Genomic DNA, 25,703 nt, shown 5'->3' on the forward strand with positions numbered 1-25,703 from the left:
CCTAGTTCTTGATGAAGAACTTCATCACATCATTGGTAAACAATGGTTGCATGATTCTGCTTGCTATTTCTATCCTCTTTGTTGCTCTTAATAAAGGAGTAATCGGATCATTGCTCTTGCCGGTGAAGGAGGCGCAGGAGTCTGAATCTTTGTTCTTGCATTGAAGGAATCATGGGAATCTGAATCGTCGTAGTCAAAGAAACCATTGGCGGAGGTGTCACTAAATTTGCGTCATAGAGAAAAGGCCATGTGAGATCCGAGTCAGCGTGAATGGTGGCAATAAGCAGTGCCTACGCTTTCGAGCACATTTGAAATCACCATTGACGAGAAATAATGGTATGTAAGAACGATGTAGAGCGAACGTAAAAAGAATTCCCAAATTCTGTTTTTAGAAGGAATTTAAAATTCTTAAATTTCAGTTAATTAAAATTTCTCATTAAAATTCCCAAATTTTATATTCTTCCCAACAAACTATCCAAACAATATATTTTAGAACAATAGAACTTCGAATCCCCTTGAAAATTACTTTCCCCACTTTAAAAACCTAAAACAAAATTCAAAAATTTATCAACTTAACAATTTAAACCAAAAATATTTCACTATTTGTCACGTGTCTTACTCCTACTGAATACGTGTTTTATTTGCGTAAGCTAACAATAACATCAGTACAGTATCCACTGCATATATATTTTGCTCAATAATCACAATAATATACACCTTTGTACGAGTGCAATGAAATGAAGTAACAAAGAAGCAGCATCGTTTCTGACATTAAACTCGAGAGGATACAATGCAGCATCGATATTTCTCTCATTAAGCTCGAGACAAGGAAAATAAAATAACAAAAACGCATTTCTCTTCCTACTAGCATCTAATCACCTAACTGGCGTTTACATTTTTTCCACAACTAGAAGGAAAATGTCAACATCCAATATAATAGCCATTATTCATATAGCTGAAGTGAGAAAGCGCTTACAATTTTTTTTTCTCCAATGTTCTATTCATAGCTAAATGTGACGGGGGAACAAGAAAAAACATCATATGAAAATTTTATGCTGACCAAATAGATATATGGAAGCTCGTAAATCTTTTACATTACATAAAAAAGCTGTCTCTGCTACACCATTATGCAGCCCTCACTTAGATTAACACTTCTTCTAACTGGACAAAATCAGCAAGCAATCAAAGAAAATGACAAAAGTCAACCAACTATACCCTGTATACACTCACTATTCCAAAAATCTTATGTACTGATACAGTTTCAGCGATGATGATCAATGACCTCAACTTGTAGAACCTCCATATAAAAACGGAAGCAGTAAAAAGCTCAAGGCGCTGCGGTTGGCAGATACAAGATGTTGAGAGCAATGCTACTCCATTGACAAAGAATTACATACCACAAATTAACTTAAAGTCTGCAGACACCACCTGAATTGCTGGATTCATTAGTCCTATAAATAGTTGCCTTTTGCCATCTTCACCATGTTTACAAGCCCATAGAAATATAACAATGCCATCTTCATCAATATAGCAGTTTCCTAATTATAAATCTTTACTGGCTTCTCAAATGTGTGGCGATTCTGAAAACAAAAGCCATATAATTTTGAATGGTGTAAACAAAAGCAAGTTTTTTACCCCCAAAACAAAAGAAGGCTTACTCATCAGAAAATTCACTAACCTGGTTGACAGCATATGATCTTTTAGGAGCATTGTCAGTATGCTCCAAACCAAGATATTGCTCCCAAGCACCATAAACATCTCTTCTCTATCATAGGATACCAAAACAAGTACAATGTAATCACAAATTCAAACATGAATATAGCGGATATCTTTTTAAGAAAAAAAATTACAATGAAGTCTCAACCTGAAAACGACTGGAAACAACGTCAGAATCTTGAAGGTACTCAGGACGCCCTAGTGATAGAAATGCAAACTTCCACTGGCCAAACAAGAAATAGTAAAAAAAAAAAAACAGTTAGGTGAACTGAAATCAAATGTACATATGAACTTTTTCTCAATTAAAACATCAAGCAAACAAAATTAATCAAAAAGATGGTCACCAAAAAAATAACACGAGAAATCACCTTGCAGAATTCATCATCAGGAACTTGAAGTTTCTTTTGTATTCGCACTTTAATTTCGTCAAGAGTTTCACCTTCATGTATAACCAGAAAAAAAGGTTCCCCAAAGTTTTGAATTTGCTGTAAATTTTCAAGGAAAAACAAAATAAATACTTTTGTAAAACAATTAATATCAGCATAAAATATCAAAGACATCAAAAATTTTAAAACTTCACTAAAAACAAGAATTAAAAACTAATTACCATTTGGTTTTGAGCTGTCTCTTTATTGAAATGGTAAACATGAATTAGACGATCATGAGAACCAAGATTTTTCTCTTCTTCTGGAATCTGTTACATTTGAATATGACCATGTAAGAATAACAATTATTTTGTGAGGAATTGAACAAAAATAGAACATAATTATATATTTACAAGAGTCGGGCAGTGTTATCATCATTTGAACAAATAAAAGCAAGAATACAACATTACACTAAATGCTATCTCCCTTGATCTAGCCCCACATACAGAAAGAGATTCCTACCTCCTCTGCTCGTAGTGTCCAGTATTGATCATTAATGCTTTCAATCTTTTCATTGGGAGGGAAGACCTGCACAGAAAGGGCAGGAAGTGGGGAAAAAAAGATTTCAACAATAAAAATGTGTTTTTTTGTGATAGTCAATAGCACAAGCAAAAACAGACAGGCAGAGGGCAGGATCATAATTGAATAGTAAATTTAATCAAGATTCCCAGATGATTTCTTTTTTAAACAATAACAAAATATAGTAATACATCCACAAGTCATCAACGCGTGTAATTTCATACCTTGTATATTTTGTGATAGAAGACTTCAAGCAACCGAAGTTCAGCTTCAGGATCAGATAACTCTACCTAAGCAATAGTAAAAAGTGGGCATGATATATAGAAATATAGTATACTTATTTTTAAAATTTATTCATGTTAGAAAATTTGCCAATATTATTAGGAAAATTTGGTATTTGCCCTACATTGCAATCATCTCACATCAGGTAAATATGGCTGAGTCTTGGAATTTTGGTTTGGGCCTAACTCAAGCCCAAAAACTAGCTCATGGGGTGAGGATCCCCCCTCCCCCAATATTAGTGTATTCTTACACCACTAAGTGTATTATACTAATACCCAACCATCTTGGCCACATCACTAGTCAGTGTGGTATCTCAAACAGAGTTAATTGGCACTTCTTATTTCCCTTTTGATAGTCAGTGTGACTTTTGAGCGTGTTTTGTATGTAAGCATGTTAATGAATGAAAGCTTAACAATTTCACCTTTGTTTTAAGATCATCAAGGACATCCCCAACAGTGCTCTGCTTTGGGAGTCGGATAGTATGAATAACCACCTGATAAGAATATTTAAAGAAACAAAGAAACTGTTATGAGAAAAATCTACATAAAAATGGAAGAGAATTTGGTAAACATACTCACTTCCTCCTTAGTGGCATGATGAAATGCAACTTTTAGAGTTTTCAACCCTTGTAATTCTGGTAGAGGGATGTCAAGTACTTCATAGTATAATATATCCGACGTCTGACATTGAGAAAAGGAATAAGATCTATTGCCTTTTCAAGAAAAGATATTAAGATTAATATAACAATAGTTACCTGATTGTAATGAACTAACATATCAGACAAATGTTCTACCCCTCGGTATTTAATAGGCTGGGGTTTTGGTTGTTGGGAGTAGCAGTTGTGTGGTGTAAGCCGTATTTTGGATGGATCATCCAGACCAAGTTGTTGGGCTACTCTCTCCACCACATCATCATACGTAAAAAGCCTTGACCTAGAAATTAATATATGGGAAAATATAAGACTGAGGACAAAATGCTAAGCATAATTATCTATAAATAACTACATATGCACGTTAGTAAAAAATCTAAATAGTATCAAACTTAACAATTTGCCCCCAATAAGTTCCAAGATGCTTACATCTCCAGGAAAAAGTCATCTTCCTTCGGTCTATCCAGAGATCGAAAGTGAACCACCTAAGAGTAAATCACATATATAAGCAATTTTAGCTCACATTTCAATATTAACATGAAATTTCCAAGATTAATTAATTACAAAGATATACACAAGCATAGGCACACAGTGAAAAGAAGGCAAGATAATCTACTTAAAAAATGGCTGAATTTGGGAGGTTTCACATCCACATCACCAAAAACTAAACAAATTTGCATTCAGTAAACCCAAACAATAAAAGTACCTGGCGATTGTGCACATATTCTAAATATGAGGGCACGTCTGGATACCGGGCATTTTCCTCACTGTCCATAGAGGAAGCCTTCTGAAAGCATATGATATCTCCATCTTCCAGCTGCAAATATAGAATATAAGTCAATAAACTCAATTGAGGCATTTGGTTTGCCAAATGTTTTCCAATAATGTGCATTGTTACATAGAATAATGGATTCCAATGTTTGGCAAAACTACCAAAAATATTTGAAATCAAACATGATTGCCAGGAATATTTTTCCTGAACATTCTAGTACTAGTTATCATTCCCGAGTAATAGAGCTCTTAGCCGAACAGAAAAGAAGATATCTGAACGAGAGAAAACTTGAGAATCAAGAAATTGTAATTGTTATTGGCTTTTAGACAGAGTGAGAGAAAATTTAGAGAGAGAGAACTGATATTATTCAATCTGAAATTCAGTTCCAGAGGTAGTTACAAAGGAATATTTATAGGCCTCTGATCCTTCGAACTAAGTACAAAACAGAATTAACAAATAGGAGGGAAATTCTGTTAATAGACTAACAGCCTAATACTAGTGAGGGGTTGTTAGCTTGGGGCTGTTAGGAAAAGCTAGCAGCCCATGCAAACTGTTTTCAGTTATTCTTACATATACTCTAATACCCCCCCCCCCCCCCCCAACTCAAGGGGGAGAATCTTCAGAGGAAACTTCACATTGAGTTTTCCCCTGAGAACTTCAAAACTTGCTGACAAAAGAGGGTTGGTCAGCACATCTGCCCACTGATCCAGAGCTGGTATGCGTAAGACTTTAAGCTGCTTGACCAGAACCTTTTCCCTAACAAACAATACATCAATTTCCATATGTTTCATGCGACTGTGGAACACAGGATTATGAGCAATGGATAAGACGAAGGTGTAGGAGTTACACAAGGAGGAGACAGATTAGGGTTAAGACTGAAATAGGAGGTAATGTTTTGTACTGGGCTATAAGATGAAGGAAATCTCAGCTCATTAGACAGCACATCCTTAGAAATATAAATTCTGCCAGTTGAAGACAGACATTTATAGCCTTTATGAGATGAGGAGTACCCCAAGAACACACATTCCTGAGAACGAAAATTGAGTTTGAGTATGATAAGGTCTTAACAAAGGAAAACAGGCACAGCTAAAGGTTTTAAGGAAATGGAAGTCAGGATCTTTGTTGAAAAGAGTGACAAAGGGAATAGCAAAGTTTAGAGATGCAGTAGGCAGTCTATTAATTAGGTAGACAGCAGTAGTAAAGGCCTAGTCCCAAAATTATAGAGGTAAAGCTACATAATGTAATAAAGTGAGACCTAGATCAACTATGTGCCTGTGTTTTCTCTCAACCACACCATTTTGATGATGTGTGTGAGGACAAATCAATCTGTGAGAGATACCATAGGAGGTTAGGAGAGCAGACAAGGGTCTATACTCATATTTATATGAACTTGAATGCCAATAACCTTGAGTATAATTCAAGGATGGAGAAGTGAGCAATTGAGTGTCTTTGTTGTAACGAACAAGACAAGTCTCGTGACCGTAAAGCAGAGCTTCAATCTCAGCAATGGATGGAGTTCATTTCTTACTTTCGATCACTGAGATAATTGGCGCATAATTAGAAGGGAAACCTTCCAGAATTGCATCAACGTACTCCTCATGGTGAACCGGAACACCAACACCGACAAGCTCATCGGCGTAGCCTTTAATCTTATGGAGATATTCATCCATTGATTTTCCTTAAAGTGAAACTGCACACATCGCAGTTCGCAGCTGGCACGCTCTCGATTTGGTGAGAAGACTTAAATGCTCATGAAATTCTCCCACACCTGATAGGAGTGATTTGAGCCTAAAACACAAGAGAACAGACTTCAAGAGAGTGGATTGGAGTCAAACGAGGAGCGTTTGGTTCTGAACTTCTCAAGCCTCATATTTGATTGACGCGGTAGGCAATTCGATCCTCTTCCGTGAGATATCGAGGTGGAACAATCGGATTCACCACAAAACGGTGCAGTTTGTGTGATTTGATTACTGGTTCGACATGTTGTCTCTAGTGTAGGTAGGGAATCATCTAGCTTCTTAGCTATGGAGGTCGGAAAAGAGTGGGAAGCAAAACCTTGAGACGCGGAAGCCATGGATGTGGAAGAAGAAACTGGAAAAATCGAAGAGAAGAGCTTTCACGAAAAACTGGCTCTAGATACCATTTTAGATTTAGAGAACAGAGAAAGAGAGAAAAATATTGAGAAATGATATTGATATTATTGAGTCTGAAACTTAGTTAAGAAGTTAGTTACAAAAGAGATATTTATAGACCTCTAGGCCTTCAGCCTAAGCACATAACAGAATAACAGAATACTATTATAACAGGATAACTGAATAGCAGAATTCAGTTTATAACAGGATACTGAATAACAGAATTCAGTTAGTAAACTAACATCTTGATACAAGTGTAGGGCTGTTAACAGCCCTTGCAAACTGTTTTTACAGTTAATTACATATACTCTAATAAATAGGGTGTTCACTTGGGTCCTCCGACGAGGTAAGCTTTGTCGAGAGCGACATGGCAACGTCGGCGTGGTCTAAATATGCCTCGTCGGAGGCGAAGATCCGTCTAGAAAACCGACAACCGGACGATGATGGTGGAAACCAGACAGGAAGGGACAGCGAGCGGCAGAAGACCAATGGACAAAGAAACATGTGTGGACCAAAGGACAATAACCTCCAGATCCTGTCAACAGTCACTTACTCAACTACTGACAGTAAAAAAAACGCAATCGGGGCAGCTATGTCTCAAAGTCAAACATCATCACAGCAGACTACCTATGTTGAGAGGTTATCGAAAGACAGAATAGGTGGTAGCCAGGAGATGGAGGCAGGTACGGGTATGGTGGAAATGGGAAACACAGCTGGAATAAGGGAAGAGGAAAGGAACAACACTGTCAAAAGTGGAAGAAATGAACTTGAAGTGGGCCCATCCGCATCAGCAAATATTGAGTTAAAAGGGAGGGGATCACATGTTGCACCACATGCAGAGGAGAGGGACAGGTCAGCAATGGGCTTTGCTAATGACACTAATGTGGAGTCTCACATAAAGCAAAATAATGATATTGGGCCTAAAACAAATGGGCTTGTCTGGAAGGTATATTCCAGACATACATGGTGTAGAAAGCAAAAAGACAACTCAAATGTTGTTGCACCCGAATATGGAAAGGAGGATGGAATAAATAGCGTGAAAATAAGCCAGCCCATTGATGAGTCAGGCCAATTTGAGACTTCCCCATTATATCGAAGGGCAGTGGATTGAAGGAACTAATTGACTGGGAAGAGCAGAGTAGTGAAAGGTTGGACTTGGGGTTTTCAACAAAAAATAAAAGCCCAACAACATTGGAGCATACCAGACAAGCAGTAATGTGTTGGGACTTGGCCAAGACTATGGGTGTAACATGCCACTTCCAGGAAGATTCAGTGAAGAAATGAGAAAATATTATAACGATACTGATCTGTGTTACGATCCTGAATTTATAGAGTTAGGTAGTTAGTTATGCCAGTTGTCAATAACTAACTTACAAACTAACTTCAGTGGTGTTAACTAACCACAGCTAACTCACTAACTACTAATTACTAACTGAGAGAGTGCAGTTGAATACTGCAACTCTCTGTACAATACTCTAATACTCACCGAGCTATAGATACCATAATAGAGTTCTTAACAGACCAGAAAAGAAGATAAAAAAGACATCTGAACGAGAGAAAACTTGAGAATCAAGAAATTGTAATTGTTATTGGCGCTGAACTGAGTTACAAAAGAGTATATATAGTTTAGGATAGTTAGTTATGACAGCTGTCAACAGTTGTCAATAACTAACTTACTAACTCAGGTAGAGAACTAACTCTAATCCTAACTATCTTCACTTAAATGAGAGTGCAGTTGAATACTGCAGCTCTCTATACAATACTCTAATACCGAGGAAGGAGGGGTGGGTTTGCTCTATTCTCATGGCATGTGAATATTTCTGCGATGCAAGCAGTCCATAAACACTTTACCATTTTCAGAAGTGGCCACCTTATGCAATCACAAATTGCCACACCTCGGCAACTCAATGCCACTACCATTGACTGGCAGAGGGAGGCACCTTTTGCCCACATCACCATAATCCACCACCGTCTGCCATAATTGATAGTTGACCAGGACTACCAACAGCCCCTGGTCACCAGAATCCCACCAACCTCTGCTTCATCAGAAGTTGACAGCTGATGACAGATCACTGGAATCCAGCCACTCCCCACCTCTTCTAGCAGTCAGAGTCAGCCCTCAGAATGTTTTTGTCAACCAAACATTGCAATCATTATTCCCAGTAATATCATTCCCAAGATCCCCAGGAATATTTTTAAAATCTGAACAAAATTGTGCATCAATTATGGATATAACTCACCTGGCTTGTTCGAAATGTTACTTTCTTGTCAATAGGTTCACACATGACATTTGGTTCAAACTTAATTTCCTACAAAAACAAAAAAGCTCGGTCAATTTACTAATTGCATCCCTCAAAGTCTAAGATCAGAAAAAGAATAGTAAGTATGGAAACGATACAGGGCTCATATGGCACAGAAGGAAAATTAAAAAAAAAAAAAAAAAAGATAAGACACAACACAGTTATAATGTTTTGCTAATATATATTAAAAAAAACTCATAATGCACCATATAAAATTAATCTGAAATTAAATTAAAAAAAGTATAGACATAGGTGCTATCATTTAAACTGTGGTATTCCAATCAATATTGGTAAAAGAAATGAAAAATAAACAAGAGAAAAATTATAAATGTAATTAAAAAAAAGTATATGAAGTACTCATGCAGTATTCATGCACTATCTTTTAAATTTTCTGTCCTGTAAGTGTATAAGAGTGAATAACTCCAACTCTGTTAGTTAACTCTACTTAGAGTTACCCCTAGTTAGTTAATACAGCTGGACAACAGCTCAGTTAGTTAGAGTCTGTGTCTATCTATATTAAATTGTAAACAGAGACTCAAGAGGCTTTTCTAATGTCTAACACATACAAAAATCCTCTTTCTTCTCTTATATCTTTTCTAAATGTCCTTATGGTCCTTGCCTTTTTGATAGGATTTATGCAGGAACCATTTAATTGCTGTGGTATTCTAATCAATATTTGTAAAGGAATTAGAAAAACAAATAAATGAAAATAAAAGTATTGGAAGTTGTTGAAAATCAGAATATTATATTCTGATTCTATTAATAATAGTGGTTTATAGGCACATTATCATTGATTTAGAGGAAACAGAATATCCTCTATTTGTGTGTACTTAATGTAATTAACCTATATAAACACGCATCCGTTGTGTGTACTCTATTCACACGATTTTCAGTCAATTATACCTTTATTTTCTCTTATTTTAACATGGTATCCAAAGCCTTACAGAGGTATCACGACAATCGTCCCTTACCCGGGAAAATGTGTGCACCGTTGTCCCTGGTGGATCCTATTCTTTTCTACATTTTCTGATTTTCAGTTTTGTCGACAACTTTTCCAACCATTGTCATTGGCTGCCATTGCAACTCCGACAAATTTTCCAGTAGACAACCACTGGATTTGGGGCGTCTTAGGTCAACATGTCCAGATCCAGCCACTGCTCCCCCATCGGATGTCTCACACACCTCCATGCGCTCCCAATTTGGAGTGCCAAAAGTCAGCCAAACAGCACCTTTACTGGCACATACGGCTTCTATTCCAACCATGATTCAACCATCAGAGTCACCCACTGATTGCTCCTCTACCCCTGGAGTTTCAACTCCATCGAAGCTTGCTCGACGGTGTCTCTTTTTTGCTAACCCTTGTTCTGTTGGTTTGAGATTTTGGGCATCGTACAGTACATTGACGTGTTTTGCTTTGCATTGTCGATTCTTGTCTCTCCATGATGGCTCCCACATGCCACCACCTTCTGCTTGCCATTCATTTTCTGGCAAAGAATTTTCCGGTCACCTATCCTGCCATCATCCTTTTCCAGAGTGTTTTCTGACCACCACTCATTTTCCAGCGAAGAACTTTCTGGGTCGCTTATCTTGACGCTGTCCTTTTTTGGCATGTTTCTTGGTGGCTTTTCTGTGCTTCGCTGGTTGTCCATTTCTGCCATTGTTTTCCTTGCCCATGACTATTTGTGATGATTTCCTCTTACAAATTTAAATAATCTTGGGTCTCCACTAATATCGGTTTGAAGCTTCCAAATGTGGTTCTTAAGAAGGTCAAAGCTTGCTTTGCTGTTTGCCATAAATTTTCTTAGGCTGATGGTTATTCCAGCTCCCTGGCAATGTTATCTTTCTGCAGTACTCCCTGACTTTGCAAGCATCCCTGAGTTGTCTTTCAAACATTTTCTTTTTGTGGAGCTCATTTTTATATTTTTTTATTTATTTGTGGGGAATATATTATTTCTTTTTAACAAGCTAAAGCTTAGTAAGCTTCAGCATGAGGGTGAGTGTTGAAAATCAGAATATTAGGTTCTGATTCTATTAATAATAGTGGTTTATAGGCACATTTAGAGGAAACAGAATATCCTCTATTTATGTGAAATTTATGTAATTGACCTATATAAACACGCATCCGTTGTGTACTCTAGCACACGGTTTTCAGTCCATTATAACTCATTTCTCCTATTTTAACAGAAGTATTAGTGCAGTATTCAATACTGATATGAATCCGACAAGGTTACAACACAACACAGCTATCATTTAAGGTTTTCGTCTGTCTTAAGGTCCTCCCCCATTTTTTTAGGTTGCAGGAACCAATTAATTTTCTGTATAACATAAAGCACCGAGCTTTTATGAAGCACTAATTCCAATACCATTCCCAAATAAATTTAGTGGCTAAAACACTGAAATAGAAAAGAAAATTGAAAATATATTACTGAAATCTAATCTCAAGGGTTAAAATGGAAAGGAGCTAGTTAACACCAGTTACATGGAAAGAGCCAAATGATAACTCAGTTGTGTATAATTAATTTTCTATAGAACATAAAGCACTGATCTGTTATGAACCGCTAATGCCAAAATACCATTCACCAATAAATTTAGTTGCAAAAACACTGAAATAGAAAACAAAATTGAAAATTTATTACAAAATCTACGCCAACAGGTTATAAAGATAAGGAGCTAGTCAACACCAGTTATACACCAAGTGCCAACTGATATCTCAGTTACATGTAATCATAAAATACAAACCGAAAGATTTATGGCTAAATTAGTAAAATGAAATGTAAGAAGTTTCAAGATTTAATAGTTACTGTGGTTTGTATGTGTGGGTGGGTGGGGGTAGAGACACAGTAAAAGACAGACAATAATTTATTTAGGTAATATGAAACCCAAATGCTAGAATTTCAGCGTTGAAGACTACATATTTTGTGAATTAGTGTTTACAAGATGAAGGGGTAGGAGTTAATAAGCATAAAGGGGCATTATTCTTATCTAACCACTAAGAATTAGAAGGGTTATTGACATCATGCCCATTTAGTGTATTAATTGAAGAGTCATGTAATGGTTATGGGTTGCTCTACTATAAATAGAGTACCAATCCATTTAACTTGAGTACCAAATGGAAGAGAATCTCCTCTATTCTCCTTTTCTATTTTTCTAACAAAGTGGTATCAAGCAGTTTCATTAAGTTACAACTGAGTAAAAGGAGACAATACAAACAAACCTCATAAAGTGCAATATCTTCTTCAGGGTCATAACCAGCCATTTCATTTAACCTCGTTAAGATTTCCAATGGCTTGCCAGTACACTTCACAAAGAGCCTTCCAACATAACTGCAATTATAGTGAAATAAATCTTAAGTTAACCTAGGCCTCACATAAAAATGTTAAAATAAAGAAATTACTCAGTACCGCAGCTCCTCTTTTTCAGGATCATATAGCTTGAAGAAAAGTAATATATCATCCTTGGTCTTGTCAGGTGGTGCGATGGGACGTGAATCCTAAACATGAATGCAGATTTCCAACAGGACAGTGTTTTAATTGAGCATTAAAGTTTCATGCTATTAAATTAGTATTCAATTTCCCTAATAAAAATGTTACCATCCCCAGCTCCACTTCCAAAAACAATTTCAGTTCTGCATTGTGAACCTTGTTGGACACTTCTCTCAATTGTCCAACCTGCAATACAGTGAAGTAGATTGAGAAAAACTTCAAACAATATATTTGTCATTTCACATAACCAAGCACCAAAACAGACAATAATCACAAACATCAATGCAGTCACGGGACAAGGAATGCAAACCAAAGCATCCAAAACAATTAATATGGACATTACTAAAACGGATTGCATTTTTTTTCCTTTTTCATGACAGAAAACACTTAATAAAAGATGTGGAAAAATGAAAACTCTTAGAATTTAGCCTTAACGCCTAACTCAACGCCACAAAACTGGCAGCTTGTAAGGTCAGGGTTGACTCCCACTTTTTAAATTACCGTCCGCAACCGCAATTGCAGCCACAATATTGTTGTTGCGGAGCTGCCCACAACCGCAACAGCCCCCAATGGCGGTAATGATATTAATCATACAAAATGCTGCAATGCATCCGCAATGTAGCCACAACAGAACCTCAACACCATTCTATTCCACTTTATTGTCAAAAAAGATAAAGATTCAGATTTCAATCTTCTATTCTAACTTCTTAGTGTCACTTGAGATTAAAATGTTCAATAATAATGCTTGAGTGTGTTAACCAACATAGCCTACATATATATATATATAGGTAAAACTGAGTACACTGAGAGAACAGAAAAGATGTACAGACTATGCCACCTATGGCAGTAGACTAACAACAAAATAGAGGAAAGAAAACAGCCTTTGAACAAAGAACTGAACACTCCTCCTCAAGCTGGAGCATATAGGTTAAATGCACCAAGCTTCAAACGAATAAACTGAATTCTTGGACCTCTCAATGACTTTGTTAGGATATCTAAAAGTTGATCATTTGAGCTGACAGATTCAGTAATGATCTCCTAGGACAACACTTATTCACAAATGAAATGACAATTAATCTCTACGTTTAGTCCTCTCACGAAATACTGGGTTAGAGGCAATGTGAAGAGCGGCTTGATTGTCACAATATAGCTTCATTACTTGAACTTCACAACTTCGACTCTTGAAGTTTGATCCAAACAAGTTCACAAGTATCCAGCCAGAGCCAGGGCCAAGGCCAAATACTCTGCTTCAGCACTGGAGTGAGCATCAACACTTTGTTTCTTGCTTTTCCAAGAAAAAACATTTCCTCCAATTCATACATGTTGAATATTTAAGTATTTCTCTATGTTTGGTAGCTTAGTTGGTTAGCTTTATTCAGAAGGCAGCAGTGTATTGTCACTGTCAATTGTCCTTCTCTCTCTCTCTTGTATCTTGTATATGTGTTATTTTGAAATCAATAAAGCTAAGATAGAAAGTGAGAAATTTCTCAACTCACCTTAGTCTTTAAGTTGGCATCAAAGCGGGTTTTGTCCGCCGTCCGCCGCCGCCGGCCGCCGTCATCTCCGGCCATTTTTTCCATCGAGGCCAGCATTAGGTTTGCCTCGAAAAGCGCAACCCACACCTGGAAGTTGCGCCGCCAACGAAGCTTCCATGTGCCGCCCTTATCTCGCGCGATTTCTAACGCGTGAAGCCCACGCGCCGTCGGAAGCTGACCCGTTTGGTCCCGGCAGCTTCGTCGTCAGCCCCTAAGCTCGTTTCAGGCCTTACCTCTCGCTTCCAACAAGTTTTTTTGTCAACCCTTTTGTGTTCTCCCTCTTTTGTGTTAGGGTTTTTTGTTTGGGATCTGCAATGGCTTACTCTGGACCTGTTTTCTCCTTCTCTGGGACCCCAACCATCACGACTGCAAAACTAAACTGGAAGAATTACCTATCGTGGTTTGCTTCCGTGGAACTGTAGTTTCTCGGTCAAGGGCACCATGACCACTTGGAGAAAGCTTCTGATTCCGTTCCAAACGACAAAAGACCTAAATCTGTGGAACTGTAGTTTTCTCCTTCTGCGCTATGTTATGACAATCAGTTGAGCCAGATATTTTGAAGATTCTTAGATCATTTAAAATGTGTCGTTCTTTTTGGAAGAAGGCCCAGGAAATCTTTGCCAATGATATCCAAAGCTTGTTTGATGCAACCATGAAGGTTACAGCCTTCAAGCAAACCATCCATGACATGATCGCTCATGTGGGTAAGGCTCGGGCTGCTGTGGAAGAGCTGAGAAAGTTTCTTGTGGCTGATTCATTAGAAGAAGTGAACAGAAAACTGGAAAAGTTTTACATGGTCCTCATCTTGAGAAGCTTACATTCAGACTTTGATCATGTGCGTGATCAAGTACTTGCTGGGGACCAGATTCCATCAATGGATTCCCTCATCACTAGACTTCTCCGCATGCCTCGTGTATTTAAGGATGAAAATCCTGCTGATGGTGTGGAGACGTCAGTCATGGTTGCATCTCGTGGTAAAAGAGGCGGCCGCAACAATAGAGGAGGTCGCAGTGGAAGAGGTGAATGTCCTCATTACACCTACTGCAAGAGGATGGGTCACACCCAAGAGAATTGATATTCGTTGCATGGCTTTCCTGACAAGGTTGCACAGGTTTCTAGATCAGAGAAAGCAGAGTCTAGATTCTCTGATGAGAAGTATCAGGGGTATTTGAAGCTTAAAACCAAGAAATCCAGCAACCAAGCTCAATCCTCATTTGTACCATGTTTTTCAACAGCATGTATCTCTCAATCCATTGAAGGTTCTAGTCCTTGGATACTCGACTCAGGTGCCTTTGATCATATTTCTGGTAGTAAGTCCTCTTTTTCATCCTTTTCCTTTCCAAAAATTCCTCACCTTGTTACTGTAGCTAATGACTCCAAGGTTGCGTCTCAAGGAAGTGGTCAAGTTTCATTGTCTCCCTCTTTGAAATTAAATTTTGTATTATTCATTCCTCAGTGTCCCTATAATCTAATCTCATTAAGTCAGTTAACTCGTTCGTTAAATTGTTCAGTAACCTTTACTGCTAATTCTTTTGTTATTCAGGAACATGGGACGGGTCGACTAATTGGAGAAGGACATGAATCACAAAGACTTTACTACTTGGAATCCAGTCCACCTGGGTCCTATTTTGCAATCTCAAAACCCAAACTTTTGCATGATCGTCTGGGTCACCCAAGTTTACCAAAACTGAAGATGATGGTTCCTAGTCTTAAGAATCTTCGAGTCTTAAAGTGTGAGTCTTGTCAACTAGGAAAACATGTCAGGCCATCATTTCCTCAAACTGTACAAAGATGTAACTCGACTTTCTCTACTATTCATTCTGATATTTGGGGACCAAGTCGTGTTACATTTTTTGGTTTTCGATAATTTGTAACCATTGATGAATTCTCCAGATGTACTTGGGTTTATTTAATGAAAGACAGATCTGAACTTTTGCTTATATTCATGTCATTCTACAATGAGATTAAGAATCAATTTGAAAAACATTTAAAATTTTCAGAAGTGATAATGCTAAAGAGTATTTCTCTCATGATCTATCTTCTTTTTTGTCTTCCAAAGGTATTCTGCATCAGTCCACATGTCCTCACACACCACAACAAAATGGTATAGCAGAAAGGAAGAATCGTCATCTTCTTGAAACTGCATGTTCCCTAATGCTAAATTCTAATGTTCCTACACATCATTGGGGAGATGCAGTGCTTACTGCTTGTTTCCTAATTAATAGGATGCCCTCTTCTTCCCTTGAAAACCAAATCCCTCACTCAATTGTCTTCCCTCATGATCCACTATTTCATGTTTCTCCTAAAGTGTTTGGTTGCACCTGTTTTGTCCATGATTTGTCTCTTGGTTTAGACAAACTTTCTGCTAGGTCAGTCAAATGTGTCTTCTTGGGTTATTCTCGTCTTCAAAAAGGTTACAAGTGTTACTCTCCAACCACAAGACAATATTACATGTCTGGAGATGTAACCTTCTTTGAGACACATCCTTCTTCTCACCCTCCATAGACCATACCTCTTCTCTCCAGGAAGTTCTTCCTATTCCTTCTCCTTGTCCTCTAGGTAACTCAAACCAAAATGTCAGTGTTGTCCCATCTTCCCCACCAAATTCACCTAAAGTTGCCTCTCCACCTCTGATTACAGATTAACACAGGACAAGGCAAATTGGATCTCCAGTACCTGAAGCTTCTCCTCGTGATCCTCATCCTTCCTCAACCAATCCTCATACTTTTAAGGCTGCAATTAAGGCAACCCCCAAAGAGGCCGCAACTAAGGCAGGCTAGGGAGGCACAATTAAGGCGGACTTTCCGACAAAAACAAAAATAAACCAACGGAGAATGCACCATATGACCAGCCCACTAAATGGAATAAATATATAACAAGCCACAATCACGTAATTAACAAGCTTTCATAAGATGAAACAAAGCTATACTACAAAAAACATAACAAGGTTGAAGGAGCTTATTATAATCATACAGAACATCTCCATATTGAATCAAGAAAAGAGTCAAAAAGAAATGCAGAAAATAAATTGAAAATCTCAAAGCAAGGATGAGAATTTACAGATTGTGCTTCTTCAATATGTGTCAATGGTCTATTAGGACGATAGGTATGGTTTTGCCGCTTTGCCCATAGCCAATAGCGCTGAAATTGAACAGGTATGCCATACTCTTTTGCAACCTCTTCCTGTATATTACAATTTACAGAATATGCAAACAGGCATCAAAATCAAAACGGCCATCAGAATTTGGAGTATTTAGTTGAATGAAATGTGTTGGTCCAGGCAGATTACTAGCTCTATAGCACACATGCCTAGTTCTAATTTCTAAAACAAGCAATACAACACAACAGCTATTAAAATGTGTTTTGGCATGTAAAATGATCAAAATCAAAACCTAATACTAAGATGTTGAACCATCAATCAACAAAATGCTCTATATATATGAAGCAGAAATATCATTTTTTGGATATAATTAAAGATTGGCAAGAAGCATCTATTTCATCAATCAATACCTACATAGGCTACGGAATGCCTTATATGATGTGATGAAAGTATATGACAATGCCCCTCCCCCACCCCCAACACACACAAAAAAAAGCAAAAAGTAATATTATAAAGAGTCAAGCCAAGATTTGTTCATCAATCAATACCTATGCATTTTCAGGCAGCGGCATTAATTGTCCTCTGTATTTGATTATTTTATATTACTTATCTCAATAGCATAACTGAATGTTTTATGGCACTTTTAGTCAGAATAACAATGTGCCCTCCACTCTGATTTCTTTTATAAAAAAATGCAGTATCAAGACCACACCACCAAGCAAAAGAACATGACTGAAGAAGATACCTTGAAAAGGTTAAAAGATGTCTGCTTTTGGACTCTGAAACTTCTCACTTTGTCATGGTCTACAAGATCAAAGTATATATCCTTTCCAATCTGCTCTTTAAGTTCTTCATCTCTTGCCACCTAAGAATATCATGCTATCAGTGATAACAAACATGATTTGATTGCTAAATTCACAACCTAGGTAAAACTGCAAGACAAACAATATTCAATTGATTCTTTAAGAAATCAAGATCCAAAACTAAGAACCTTTATAATAGTATAAAGGTGAGCTTCTGCCTTTTCTTTCTTTTTGTGCTCTTTCTCTTCTTGTTCTTTCTTCAACCTCTCCTGCATTATTTCAGAGCACCAAAATCATGCCCGATTTCAATGAAGTAACAGAAATAATACAATAATAAAAAAGTAGAGGACAGCAGAAAATTGAACTTGACTTAATTTTGGCCCAATGCATTCACACAGCCAGCAGCTTTTCATTAGAAAACAAATTCAGTGTGTCATCAGCACCGTTCTTAGACCTATTCTCAAATAAAACAGCCATCTAAATTTGTTTCAAAGTTAAAGCAAATGACAAAACATAAAACGTTATTGGGAAAAATCCAAGTCCCACATTGGATAGATATAAGGCCAAGATAGAACATATAAGTGGGAGGCAACCCTCACCCTATGTACTAGCTTTTGGGGTTGAGTTAGATCCAAAACCCACATTCTAAGATGGTATCAGAGCCTATCCTAGATCTATTAAATGGGTCACCCACCATATTATTTACACAACAAACCCAAAAGTATTGAGCGTGAGGGAGTGTACTGGGAAAACCCAAGTCCCACATTGACTAGATATATGGCAAAGACAGAATATATAAGTGGGGGGTAACCCTCACTCTATGAGCTAGCTTTGGGGTTGAGTTAGCACCAAACCCATATTCTAAAAAACATGTTTGTATTCAACTGGGCTTGCATCTTTCGGAGTCCTAAATGTAAATAAGAACAGATGCTTACCCTTAAATGTGCTGCAATGTCTTTCTCATCCACATTGCATATGATTTTGTCCTTGTCACTTTCACGTATATACACAAGCATATAAGCATTTGAGTACTTGGTGAACTTAAATGGAGTGTTGTTGAATCCAGGATTTGTCTGTGGTAACTGTTTAAACACAAGATTCAGTCATCAAAAGACATATTCAAAAGGAAAAAATGGCATGGTCAATGGCAATAAAACAATTACCTCTTCCTCACCACCATATTGCTCCTCCAATGCTCTTTTATTATCTTCTTTTGTCACCCTCTCATCATCAAATTTGTACCTGAGTGCCAGTCAGATATTCACAAATAGTGAATGGCAGGGACACGGGCCAAAAGGGAATTAAAAACAGTGAAAAGAAGGTAAAGTGACTCCCAGTTGCATATTGAAGTCATTCATGCACAATAACTACTGCAATTACAGTCACTAAATCAAACAAATAAGTACCAAAGAACAGAATCCTTTAAATTATCTAGCACTCCAACAGTCTGGTTTCAAATATTATATACAGCATACTCCATGCAACTAATCTCATACTACCTCCATCCCTTTAAATAATAACCTTTTTGAGAAATTTTCTTTGTCCCTTTTATAATCCAAATTGTCTCTAGCATCAAATTTCTTTTTAAAAAACCCTTAATTACTTTACAAATTTTTTTTAGTCAATAAATGTTATATATTAACAAGAAACTCTTTCTTTCTCCTGTGAGGATTTGAAAGAGTTGCAATAATTTTAGTTTAACAAGATAACTCTTTCTCTTGGAAGGAGACCCAATAATTAATTAGGTGAAAAGAGTGAGATCTGTAAATTTGTAAATTATCATGCAAAGAATAAAGGCTTGTTGTTTTAAAATTGAATTTTGCATCATACAAGGCCTTTATCTGAAACTCCGATAAAAGTCATATCCTTATTGATAATTAATTTTAACTCTGCATGACAACACAAACAGTTGAATCTGTTTCTACCATCACGACCTTATGGTGGCTTATATTTTAGGTTTTCCAGTAGCTAAAATGATTATGCATCTAACATCTACATGTTAGCTAAAATGATTAAGGATCACTTGTCTATCCTACAAAAAAAAAAAACCTGCCAGAATTCCTTCCCAATAAACACAAAGATGTTTGTAAGTTGTAAAATAATCTGTGATCACACTGTATTCCCAACAGCAAGCTATTGTTCTGCATATCTAGATATTTATTGTGTCATTTTGTCTATCCCTATACAACACCTGCTAGAACTCCTTCCCAATAAACAAAATGATGCTTGTAAAAAAATCTCTGTTCACACCATATTCCCAACAGCAAGTTATTGTTCTTCATATCTAGATATTTATGTCTCATGTTTGCATCACATAAATGTAAAAATACATGCTAGATCAACAGGCAATGAGCAGCAGAGATCTCCCAACACTATTACACATACCACTGTTCAGAGAGGGTTGGCCTGATAAAAGCATAATAATGTCCACCATGCACACCTCCACTGTGAACCAAAACACTGGAGAAAAATTTTAAAGTATGTTAAGCAGAACTTCATAGATTAAATATGCATAAAACAAATTGGATAGCAATTCCTTCATTAGAATGGATAAAGAGAAAAATAGTCTTGAAGGTAACTGCATACACCAATTACATGATTCAGCCAATGATATCAATTCGCATAACTTCCCTATTTTTTTTTTTTTTTATTTTTTTGCTCAGCAAAAATAGATATTTTATATATGAGGAGTACCAGTGGTACTAAAGATACATAATGAGGATTATGTAGCCAGCTGGTTCCTTTGTTTGTTACAAGGAACCACACTAGTCTCACAATAACATATTACAAATATCCAGCACCTACTATCCCATCCTAAATACAAAAACCTGCTCTTAGATTAGTGGACCATTGGTTAAAGTCTAGTGCAAAATCTTTCTCCATAGATTTGAGCCATGTCCAAATTAGGAGTACTGCATCATCCAACACTTTGCTTCCATTGAAGGTGTCATTTTGGAAAACTATCCTATTTCTTTGCTGCCATATGGTCCATGTTAAAGCAACCCACCAGCATTTCCATCTTGTGGATTTTATTCCACCAACATGCTGAGCAAAAAAAAATAAAAATTCCACCAACATTCCCATTTCCATGACCATGAAAGAATTAGCTAAGAAAGAAAACACATTGTGATGCATCTTCTTTCGTCTGGGATACTAAAGAGATGGATGAGAAAAAAAATAGTCATGTGAGATCAATGCTATTCTTTCTCTCTTCACAAAAGTTTAAGAAAAGAAAAGCAATAGTTCTTTTTAGGATTCCCTGCAGTTGAAAAGCAACTGTAGAGTGGTGCAGTGGCAATCAAATGGTTTGTATAATTTTTTCTTATATTCTTTAAATTTTTAATTATAAAATTAAGGGTTATGATTTTGTGCAATTAAAAAAGCAACTGCAGGCAATCCAACACAAACCAAATTAAACACTAGGTGAGGCATTATCCCACAAGGTAAAGTCGGCTACATTCATCACATAATGTCATTAGGGTTGGTTAAAAACCAAATTCTTGGGAATATTATTTACCATGAGATCTCTTTTACAATTTCCTCTGAAGTCTTTCTTAGTCTCCATTTACCCATTCTAACAAGGCTAAAGATCAGGCACTATACTCTCCTCATTGGTGCTTCTAGTAACCTTCTTAAGCCTACATCCAAACCATTTTAACCAATTTCCAAACAATCTTTCCTCAATAGCCTCACCAATATCTACTCACATACAATCATTTTGTATCTTGTTCTTTCTTGTATGGTCAAAAATCCATCTTAACATTCTCATTTTTACTACCACATTACTCTCACAAATATTAACTGTAAGCAGTGCATATCAACTGCTTGACAGGGAATCAAGCGATGAGAACATAGATGGGGTATTTCAAGACGTATGGAAGCTAAAAATACCAAGTAAAGCAGCATTTTTCGCTTGGAGATTAATATGTGATAGACTGCCCACTAAATCTAATTTGTCTAGAAGGAATGTGGACATCACTGACAAATTATGCCCATTACGTAGGGAAAAGGATGAGGAGGCAGCCCATCTGTTCTTCAGCTGCCACAAAGTTATGCCGCTCTGGTGGGAATGCTTATCTTAGATAAACATGGTGGGAGTGTTTTTGCAGAATCCGAGACAGCACTTCATGCAGCACTCATTCTGCAGTACCTCTCTTGGTATCAAATCACAGAGATGGCTCATTTGGTGGGTGTCCCTAACATGGTGTGTATGGAATCACGTCTGTATGGACAGATTGTGAGCCCTTCTATATCCTACATAAACTTGGCAACCATATCTATTTCAGTATCAAAGAATAAGCGCCTCCATTTCAGTCTCCAATCCCATCCTGTGTCTGAGCTCATCCCCATTGCTGTATATACCGATTCTGCTGGTCAGATATAAGGTATAGCCTGGGGTATTTCGCCTTCAGTGGCACGCCATCTACATTCCATCAGACCTCCCAAAATCTCACTTTATCTCCACTCTCAACCTTCCACTTTACCCCACCTTGAAAACACCTTCCCTCCTGAGCCAGTTTTCATGTTATTGGTGATTCTCAAAATATTAAGCAGTTCACTCATTTTGATGGACCTGATCAGATCTTCATAGGCAATGGTGAAGGTTTAAGTATCTCTAAAACTGGTTCCTCCACCTTTCTTTCTCCTAATGACACTGGTATAACCTTTAAACTGCACAAATTGTTACATTTTCCTTCTATTTCGAAAAATGTGTTGAGTGTAAGTCAGTTTGCCAAAGATAATTTTGTGTTTTTTGAATTTCATCCTCATATCTGTCTTGTGAAATCTCAGGAGACACATAAGGTCCTCCTTCAAGGAGTTGTGGGTGCTGATGGCCTTTATTCGTTTCACAATCTCCAACTTCTAGGCAATCCTTTCCTGCTGATGTCTACTTCTGCCCCTGTTACAAATGTTCACTTCTCTTATTCAACTGCTACTGTCAATAATAGCTCTAGCATAGGCTCAAAATCTGTTGTTTCTTCTTCCAATGTTACTAATCTCTGGCATGCTAGGTTAGGGCATCCCATGATCATGTTATGAAAATTATTCTTAATCATTGTAACATTTCCCATTTGAATAAAAGCTTCACATAATTTTGTTCTTCTTGTTGTATGGGTAAATCTCATAGATTACCTTCTCACAGTTCTACTTCTGTGTATTCATCACCTTTAGAACTTATTTTCGCTGACTTGTGGGGACCTTCACATGTTACCTCATATGCTGGTTATACATATTACGCTTCCTTCATTGATGCTTTCTCTAGGTACACATGGATTGTTCCTATAAAGTCCAAGGCTGAAACCATCTCTGTTTTCCAAAACTTCAAGTCCATGGTTGAATTCAGCTTAATACTAAGATCAAGAGTATTTAGTCAGACTGGGGAGGTGAATACAGACCTTTCTCTAATCTCCTAGCTTCCTTTGGCATCTCTCATAGACTAATCCGTCCTCACACTCATCATCAAAATGGTGAGGTTGAGAGAAAACACAGACACATAGTTGATTTGGGTTTGACTTTGTTGCATCACGCTTCTTGACCACGTTTTGGGATTATGCCTTTACTACAGCCGTTTACCTAATAAATAGGCTACCTACTACTACTCTTAAATTTGTTGTTCCTTTTGTTACCTTGTTCAATAAAGAGCCTGATTATCACTTTCTTAAAGCCTTTGGGTGTGCCTGTTTTCCTTTGCTAAGACCATATCATACACACAAGCTCAATTTTAGGAGGTGCCGTTAGTGGAAACTAACAGCCCTTATAATTTCTATACTGCCGACTAACACTAGATGGGTGCTGTTAGCAAAAGCTAACAGCCCTTACAAACATGATAGAAAACTGTTTTCACAATTATGCAATTACATGCTCCAATAGCAAGCATCACAAAAACAACCCCAATTATGGTCAATAAAATAATATTGGATATGAAGCTTATACCAGCCACTTTCACATGTTCTAAGTAGCAACATTCATGGAAACCATATATAAAATGAAATCATTCAATGATAAAAGATGACCAATGTATATTAACAAATTATTTCATTCAGACATAAAATGAACTAACTAATTGCACATGGGGAGAACTATGCAAGGCTCAGCAAATCATATCATACTCTAAATAAACCAAAGACAAAACTGGGAATCGCACACACAATCATCAACCGCATGCATAACACCACAAAATAACCAGTTATGTATGCTCGTAAAGTAAATAAACAGACTATAAAGTATCCCATGCAATCTGTGCTAACAAATACTACAGGTACTACCATAACATTACCTGTGAAGTGTGTAAAGATTGCGGACACTCCTATCAGCATCAGGTGATAGATATTTCCCATCCTCACGATCAAGATCAAGTTGTAAGGGAAACTCATAACGGTCATTAATCTATATAGTGATATCGCAGAAAAAATTAATCTTTCATGTATCGAAAAAGTGGGATCTATCAAATGTGAATGAAAATTGCCAGAAACATAGACACTTATGATAATAGTTAATCCCCATGCTCACTCTGACAGAAAATCTTCCTTCTTTGTAACAATCTCAAATAAGTAAATACTCATTCATACAACCCCCATCCCCTGCCAGCAGCACTAATAAAAAACAATTTTCAAATAAGTAAATATTAACAAACAATGGCTTAGGGTCCACTGTGTATTTCAATTCCATAAAGCATTATCCTTTAAATTCCACCAAAACTAACTTGAGCACTCAACAAGCCACTTCTTTGTAATACCACCAACCAGTTTAGTTCAAGTTGCCTTCGAAATAAAATATAAACGCCAAATCACTTTATTGCAAGAATAAAACAGCAACAGTAAAAATACCATGAAAGAACCACTACTAGCAATCAACAATGAGTAGCACTATACATTGTCAAGCATGACTTATAATAATCTTCATCATCCTTTTATAGTAGAGCTGAAGCACACCAGATACACCATACTCCTTACAAAAGTTTGACTAATTGAAGCTCTATTTCAACACATCAAGTGGTAAAATTTCTACAACCTAAATAGATAGGTACTAACTGTCAAACAAATATCAAGATAAGGCATAAAGAAATTTATCCATTGGACAGCCAACCTTAACCATAGTATCCCGCATAAAGTCATATTCAAATCTTTTTAGCTGGAGTTGAAGGACAGGAGGAAAATCAATAAATAGGACACCTTTCTTAGCATCCTGAAATAACCATGTACGATTAAAAAGTAAATTAGTTTGTGCATCAAGCTCAATAAAAATAAAACTGCTTAAATTTTTCATTCAGACAGTAAATACAAGCAAGCAACTTAACAAAATATCAAGAGACTGTTTGAAGCAAATAAACAAAATGTTTTGAGCTGCAACAATAAATTATTTCTGAGTAATATAATAATATTGGAAGCCACAGAGCTAAATATAAAGAAATTAAATCCTACAATTCATGTTACACAAAAAAGGTGAAAATTGTCACTTTCTTACAGTACTACATTGTAAAATTTCAAGTCTCGGGTATGAGTTGTGATTGAGAAGTGTCTACCAAATTCAAGAAATTTCTACATCACTGCTATATTAATAGAGTTCTAAAGTATCATAAAAGCAGATAAAGAGAGAATCTGAGAGAAAGAGAAACTTCAGAATCAAGAAAGAAAAAATATATTTGGCCACTGAACTTTGTGTTACAATGAGGTATATATAGATTAGTTAATGCAACTGTCTGTAACAAACTTCTAACTAGCTCCCTTTAACTAAGAGTGCAGTTGAATAATGCAACTCTTCTGTACATTACTCCAATATATATGAGCAGCAATAAATTACAGCAATGGCTATTGGGCAATGGGCAGTGAAGAGGTGGATGACTGAACATACTATAAGATTAGGAATGATTGTATTCAAGAGAAAGTTGGGGTTGAATTACAGGATACAGAATGTGAAAATTTTCAAGTCTCAGGTATGAGTTGTGATTGAGAAGTGTCTACCAAATTCTAGAAATTCTACCTCTCTGC

The 25,703-nt window shown here is 36.8% G+C and overlaps 1 protein-coding gene across 2 annotated transcripts in view; it reads right to left on the reverse strand.

Annotated features, from left to right (window-relative positions):
* Nucleotides 1-1,070: 1,070 nt before the first annotated feature.
* The window catches only part of LOC100810922 (ubiquitin C-terminal hydrolase 12), a 45,137-nt gene continuing 20,504 nt past the window's right edge, over nucleotides 1,071-25,703 (reverse strand). For both annotated transcript variants that reach the window (XM_003555518.5, XM_006605568.4), the window contains exons 9-32: nucleotides 24,802-24,900; nucleotides 23,993-24,102; nucleotides 20,101-20,175; nucleotides 18,879-18,957; nucleotides 18,651-18,797; nucleotides 17,904-17,984; nucleotides 17,658-17,777; nucleotides 16,873-16,995; nucleotides 12,386-12,463; nucleotides 12,197-12,285; nucleotides 12,010-12,118; nucleotides 8,736-8,804; nucleotides 4,298-4,408; nucleotides 4,021-4,076; nucleotides 3,697-3,874; nucleotides 3,521-3,622; nucleotides 3,364-3,435; nucleotides 2,885-2,950; nucleotides 2,604-2,669; nucleotides 2,324-2,410; nucleotides 2,085-2,201; nucleotides 1,865-1,939; nucleotides 1,679-1,765; nucleotides 1,071-1,580 (exon numbers count right to left, since the gene is read on the reverse strand). In XM_003555518.5, the coding sequence (XP_003555566.1) occupies nucleotides 1,539-1,580; nucleotides 1,679-1,765; nucleotides 1,865-1,939; nucleotides 2,085-2,201; nucleotides 2,324-2,410; nucleotides 2,604-2,669; nucleotides 2,885-2,950; nucleotides 3,364-3,435; nucleotides 3,521-3,622; nucleotides 3,697-3,874; nucleotides 4,021-4,076; nucleotides 4,298-4,408; nucleotides 8,736-8,804; nucleotides 12,010-12,118; nucleotides 12,197-12,285; nucleotides 12,386-12,463; nucleotides 16,873-16,995; nucleotides 17,658-17,777; nucleotides 17,904-17,984; nucleotides 18,651-18,797; nucleotides 18,879-18,957; nucleotides 20,101-20,175; nucleotides 23,993-24,102; nucleotides 24,802-24,900 (2,238 nt within the window). In that variant the 3' untranslated portion in view covers nucleotides 1,071-1,538. The remainder of the gene's footprint in view (nucleotides 1,581-1,678; nucleotides 1,766-1,864; nucleotides 1,940-2,084; nucleotides 2,202-2,323; nucleotides 2,411-2,603; nucleotides 2,670-2,884; nucleotides 2,951-3,363; nucleotides 3,436-3,520; nucleotides 3,623-3,696; nucleotides 3,875-4,020; nucleotides 4,077-4,297; nucleotides 4,409-8,735; nucleotides 8,805-12,009; nucleotides 12,119-12,196; nucleotides 12,286-12,385; nucleotides 12,464-16,872; nucleotides 16,996-17,657; nucleotides 17,778-17,903; nucleotides 17,985-18,650; nucleotides 18,798-18,878; nucleotides 18,958-20,100; nucleotides 20,176-23,992; nucleotides 24,103-24,801; nucleotides 24,901-25,703) is intronic.

This window comes from Glycine max, chromosome 20 (genome assembly GCF_000004515.6).
Source record: "Glycine max cultivar Williams 82 chromosome 20, Glycine_max_v4.0, whole genome shotgun sequence".
NCBI classification, from domain to species: domain Eukaryota; kingdom Viridiplantae; phylum Streptophyta; class Magnoliopsida; order Fabales; family Fabaceae; genus Glycine; species Glycine max.